A 6682-nucleotide genomic window follows, 5' to 3' on the forward strand; every position below is an offset into this window, starting at 1 on the left:
TTGTGTCGGTCAAGAGAGGAGTGTAAGTGTGTTTGTCCGTGTTTGATGTGAATATTAATGTGAATATAGAAACATAATGGCATAAATACAGCAGCCTTGTTCTCAGATGATATGTCTCACAGTATTTCCTGCCCCTTTTGGGCTATTTTTGCCAGATTTGACAAAGCAGTTCAAATCAATGTGTCAATGGAGCCTTTGTTTACAAAGTTCCAATGATAGCTCATTTCTCACTGAACTATTGAGGACAGGAAGGTTCCAAGTTTAATTCCCAGTCTATAAATTAATTAGTTTCCGGGCAGTGTAATAATGATGCTGAAGTCAGCCTGGAAGGACAAAATCAGATAGGATCTTTTCCTGCCTGTATCTGATCCTGCTTATACCAGTAATGCTGATTTGTGGATATTGGGTAAGACCATTGTTAGGCTTGATACATCTTCTGATAAACCACCCACCACTGGTCACTCACAAAACTTACGCATGAATTATTTTCAGTTTGCCGAAATATCTTTTGTGATTTTTCTCCTCTTCTCAGATCAAGCATTTTTTTTTTTGCAGCTCTATAGATGCTAATTGCCCTCCTGTACTTCACTCAGTCATTTTCCATTTAATATTAGCCTGTGCCAGCTACAAAACCTCACCAAGTCTGAAAGCTGTCACGTTTTTTAAATGATGCACACCCAGGCTTGAACAATTGATCACATACAACCTAATGAAACACATGTCAAAGCATAATGCCTGCATGGAAAGGGAAAGGATCCTTCACCAAATGTTAAAAGCTTTGTGAGTCAGTGACTGATAAGTTAACTCATAGCAAGAACCTACAGGTATAATCTAGATATTAATATTGCTACCTAATAGTGAAAATTGGTGTTGTTAATTGAATATAAAAAATATTTTACTCTCCATTAATGAAAATTCATTGAGTAGGACATGCTAAGGTTATTTTAGTAACTTTGTGAAGTGTACAAAGCTGAATAATTCAAAGTTATGATCTCCTGTCATACTTAAATTGACTAATGTAGGAATAAAAACCTGTATTTACAATGCCATGCCTTTCTGATCATTTGGCCTAGTTTACTGGGTAGATAAAGAATAAAACCAAACAAATAATTAATTGCATAAATGAACTAATTCAAAGAATTAAACTACATTTTGTGCACAGAATGGAAAATACATATCCGCTTCCTTCAGTAATTCTATAAAGGAGTTAGTTATTTTTGTAATTCAATCACTGTTATTTTGTATTTTAAGAGTAGATTGGCCAGAAATGCTGTAGGGATTATAGCCCTTGCTATAATTTCAGCAGAAATCTGGCAAAGCTCCCAAAGAAACAAATATGAATAATTGAAAATGTTGCCTCAGTTCTTGGCATCGGGGTCTATACCAATCTTTTGCTACTGTTCTGCTGGAGGATCATGTTAGCCACTGCGGAAATTCTCCCTAATACTGCGGCATCATTCACCTGAAATTCTAAATAGAGTTAGCTAAACAATGTGCTCCGATGGATCACAAGAACAAATATCTAAGAGTTAGCATGCTGCAAACTGAAAAATAAAGAAGCACTAAACCTCAAAGTTTTTGAGAAGATTTGTAGCTCGGATTGCGCATGAGGTTGTAGATTTGCGCACTAGGCCGTTATGTTTCATTGCAGATGTTTCGTCACGCTGCTAGGTAAAATTGTCAGTGCGCCTCCAGTGAAGTATTAGTGTTCTGTTGTAATTTATCAGCCTCAGTTTGCTAGGGTGATTGGCATCACTTCTCATTCTGTTTTTCAGTGCTTTGTGTATTGGGTCCAGTTCTGGTTGGAATCCCAAGCATCCAGGAATTCCCTGGCATGTCTCTGTTTGGCTTGTGCTATTATGGATGTGGTGTCCCAGTCGAATTTGTGTCCTTCTTTGACCATGTGTATTGAGACCAGTGAGAATTGGTCATGTCGCTGGGTGCTTAGTTAATGTTTGTGCATCCTTATTGTCAGTTTTCTTCCAATTTGGCCTGAGTGATATTTCTCACAGTCCTTACATGGTATTTTGTACACTACATTCATTTTATTGGTTGTGCCAACATAGAGATGAGCCAAAGAACTACAACTGAAACTGAAATACTTAGTAGGCTCCATTCGTAGCCGCTCCATTCACTCCTCCCAAGAATTCCTCAACATCATCAAACACCAGAATAGAAGAGGACGAGGTAATGAAATCCTTCAATGTAACAGCACTATTTACATCCATAAACATCGATTGAGCCAAAGAGCCAATTGCCACACTGCAGGACAAATCAGGAAGGCAGGTACCCCATGACACCAACAGCATCGACAAGGATGGGCACGGTGAAACTGCTGGAGCTGTGCCTCACAGCCCACTTCACTTTCGACGGCATATATGCAAACAAATCAATGGAACGCCAATGGGATCCCCAATATCAGGATTGACAGCAGAAGCAGAAGTAATGCAAAGGTTAGAATGGGTAATGCTCCCCACTATATGACTCAAATGCTAGGTCCACTATGTAGATAACACCTTCATGATTATCAGATGCAAAAGACTAGAGGGGACCCACTGGCACACAAACAACATCCTCATCAGGATAAAATTCATGACAGAAGAAGAGAACAATAACCGACCACTCTTTCTAGACATAAAAGTTGAACATAAGAACAATGGGGAACTCCAGGCTAGCGTATACAGAAAGACCACCCATTTGGATCAGATACTTAATTACACCAGCAACTACTCCAACACCCACAAACCGAGCTGCATCAGGACATTATTCAAACGAGCCACAACACACTGCAGCAATCTGGAACTGCGCAAAGCAGAACATGAGCACTTACACAGAGTTTTCAAAAGAAATTGGATACCCAAAAAGCGCGATCATCCATTACCTCCAAGACAGACCACAACACCACCAGACACACTAGTCACTCCAGCGTATATCAGAGACATATCAGAGGAACCATAAGACTACTCAGGCCCCTTGGTATCAGGGTAGCTCTGAAACCAACAACCACCCTGTGACACTTACTGACAAACATAAAGGATCCCATACCCACATCGCATAAAACTAACGTAATATACAAAATACCATACAAGGACCGTGAGAAACATTATATCAGCCAAACTGGAAGAAAATTGACAATAAGGATACATGAACACCAACTAGGCACCAAGAGACATGGCCAGTTCTCACTGGTCTCAGTACACACAGACAAAGAAGGACACAAGTTTGACTGGGACAACAGATCTATAATAGCACAAGCCAAACAGAGACGTACCAGAGACTTCCTGGAGGTCTGGCATTCCAATTGGAACTCCGTCAACAAACACATTAACATGGACCCGATGTACAAAGCACTGAAAAACAGAATGGGTCATGATGCCAGACAGCCCAGCAAAACAAGGCATACTTAATTACCAAGCAGGACGGAACACTAATGCTTCACAGGAGGTGCATTGACAATGTTACCGAGCAGGGCGATGAAAAGTCTGCAACCAAACACAACGGCTCGGCGAACAAGTCTACACCTTCAAGTATTGACGCTTTTGCTATCCCACCTGTCCCCAGTAATGCCAAGGGAGAAATTTTATTACATCGTGTGGCACAGTGTTCAACACAGTGTGCCAGCATTTTGGTGTTAACCCATGCTTTCCCAAGAAGTCAATTGGCAATCAACTGTGCATTTGAGCAGAAGTTAAGGGGAAGATGAGATAATAAAAATCCTAACTATTTGTACCTGCTGTACTTAGTGGCTGATTACAGAGTATTATCAGAGGTTGTGTCAAACCAGGTCCTCCTGGGCATTAATAAGTTATTAAGAGAGGCAAGAAATTCATTTAAGTAGGGCACGAGACTGATTGCCCCCAGATGTTTAATCTGTTTGCTTAAAATTCAAAAATAATGGTTTTAAGTTATAAATCTTTCTGCATGTGTCATCTATTGTTTGCTTGATTTGCTTGCACTATCTCTGCTAACAGTTGAGGTTGACCTAACCCTGGATAAAGAGTCCCTGGAGTACCTGGAGGCACTAGAAGAGGTAACCGAGGAGCTTGAACATCGCGTCAACCTATGCAAGGCAAGGATCATGATGGTGACCTGTTTTGATATTGGCATGATCACTGAAGTGATTGATGGACCGAGGGAAGTGCAAGTATAAAGATGGCCACTGGTGAAAGAGCATAAGCTCCGGATCATTCTATCACGAAAACAGGCAATGTATGAAGCAAAAGGATTTTAAAGAATTCTGTTTGAGGGAAAGAAGATGATATGGAGACAAAGGAAGGTGGTAGAGAATGTTGAGAGAGAGCTGATGTGGGGACAATGAATCTCGATGGTAAGTTGTGTAAATCAATACAGTGCCTCAGAGCTTAAACAGAATGAAAGCTTAAACTGTTCATGCGAACAATTTCCTTTCCCTGAAGGAAGAAAGAAGGCGACATAAACCAAGAAGAACAAAGAACTGAAAAACCTTAAAGTGCCTTTTTGATTAACTTGATTTATTTACATTGGTGCTAGTAAAGAAACCAGCAAACCTAAGTAAACATTGAAACAAAATGCTTATTTTGTACTGTATATTGTATTTATATGACATATGTAAAAAATTCATTGTAGCAAAGCAATAAGTAAATTATGTTCACATCTCTGACTTTACCTTCTTGTTTAGAGAGCCAGTTATATGTTTTCAATTTTGAAATATTTCCGCATACATAAATATTTCACAGTATTCTGTTTTATCAGTGTTTTTAAAAGTGTCTTTAATTGAGGCATATTATAAAACTTAATTTTTTTGGGAGATTTTTATATCAAATCTTGTCTGTTTTTGGGTCACTTCTTCGTACAAATTGGTTTTGATGCAGAAGGTTAGAATGAAATTCCTAGTTTTTTAAAGCAGCCATAAATAAATCAGTAAAGACGTCACTGTGCCAAATATTGTGAATTGGTGCTAACAGCAGCAATCCAGAGAAACCACAGAGTGACACTTCATAGTGAATCCACTATTGTAAGTTATCAATGATCAAATTTATATACACTTTTTTAGAAACCAAAAGCAGGTTTACAAAATAATAACAGTATTGATTAATGAAATGTTTGATTATATCAATTAAAAAATTACATCTCAGGATTTCTTCAAAAAAAAAACAAATTTGATAGAAGAGCTATTTGAACACACCATAAAAGTTTGTGTAAGTTTTCTTTTTCCTTTTATTACTGGACAACAGCTATTATTGTGATGAATTACTGCCAAACAAAAATGATTTTATGTGAAGAAATAATAAATGCAGTATGACAATTCATTGTGAATGGTTTTTTCTGACCATTTTATTTGTAAAGTTTTTTTTTCCAGAATCTTTGTATAAATGTATATTATGCTAGTTGCATTAGACTTTATCTGTGAATAAATGACGTGTCCACTGGTATTAATATTTCTGTTTCATATTTATAATTTTACATTAAGAAGGCATTAAGATGCATGTTCAATATTACACTGACAGTCAATGATAATGTACCCTTTGAAAATAATGTTCTTTAGAATATTCTAGTTATACCTGTATTGTGAGTATACTGTGACTGCACCATAGTGAGTAAACTGAAGCAAAGTAAAACTTATAACTATTTGAGAGCAGAATGTATGTTAGTTTGGAAGGATCTACACATATTAAGTTAACCACTGTCCATCAAGAAAACTCAAAGATTAGAAAGGGCCATTGTCGTTCACCATTGTGGATAGCATTCACTATATTATCCAGGTGCACAATAGACATCCTTAATATTTGGCCTCTACTGTCCATATGGTAGGTAATCTTAAACAATCTGTTTCTTGCTGATGTCGACAGACTGTCATGAATTGATTACTGATCTGCATTGCTGCTAGCCTGTCATTTTCACATTTTCAGATCATACATGCTGTTATGGGATGCAAAATGACAATGTGCCATTTTGCAGCACTGTTATTTATTTTAAGAGGCATAAATATTAAGTTGTGGAAGAAATATGGCACAGAAAGGAATAAATAGAAATACTCTGAGTCAGTGAATAAAGACACAGGCCCCAACAATGCCTTGAAATCAGATTCAGAACTTCCTGAACATTTAGTCAAACATCTCAACAGGACTGGGACCGACGTCCTCTTGGGACGAGTTTCACTATTGTCATTGGAGAGGATTTAAACTAAATTGGCAAAGGTGAGAGCACCAACATATGGAAGTGAAAATGAGGAATAAGGTACATAATGAGTTAGTGTTGGATTGTACTTCACTTGGTGTGTGGCTTGCAAGGGAAAATGTAGCTGGTGGTGTTCTCCTGCATTTCCTTCCCTTGTTGTTCTCAATGGTAGTACTGTTGAAGGAAGACTAGTGAGTTGCTACATCGCATCTTGTATATGGTACATACTGCTGTCACTGTGTGTCAAAAGTAAATAGAGTGAATGTTCACACAGGTGGTCGGTATGCGAGGTGGTGAGCTAATGACTGCAGAATTCTGAGCTTCAGAACTTATTGGAAGCAACCGTATTTATGTCGTTAGTCCTGTTCATTTTGTGGTCAGTGGTAAACTTCCAGGATGTTGATTTTGGGGATGGTTCAGTGATAGTAATGCCAATGAATGTCGAGGGGAGATAGTTAGATTAGCTTGTTGGAGAGTATCACTGCTTGGCAACTGTGTGGCGCAAATGTTAGCCACCACTTGTCAG

General features: G+C 38.2%; 1 protein-coding gene across 3 annotated transcripts in view; it reads left to right on the forward strand.

Annotated features, from left to right (window-relative positions):
• Positions 1-5332, forward strand: part of kif26ab (kinesin family member 26Ab) — a 220319-nt gene extending 214987 nt beyond the window's left edge. For all 3 annotated transcript variants that reach the window (XM_048538072.2, XM_048538073.2, XM_048538075.2), the window contains one exon: positions 3972-5332. In XM_048538072.2, coding sequence (XP_048394029.1) covers positions 3972-4150 — 179 coding nt within the window. In that variant the 3' untranslated portion in view covers positions 4151-5332. The remainder of the gene's footprint in view (positions 1-3971) is intronic.
• Positions 5333-6682: the final 1350 nt, after the last annotated feature.

Source organism: Stegostoma tigrinum, chromosome 10 (genome assembly GCF_030684315.1).
Source record: "Stegostoma tigrinum isolate sSteTig4 chromosome 10, sSteTig4.hap1, whole genome shotgun sequence".
Lineage (NCBI taxonomy): Eukaryota > Metazoa > Chordata > Chondrichthyes > Orectolobiformes > Stegostomatidae > Stegostoma > Stegostoma tigrinum.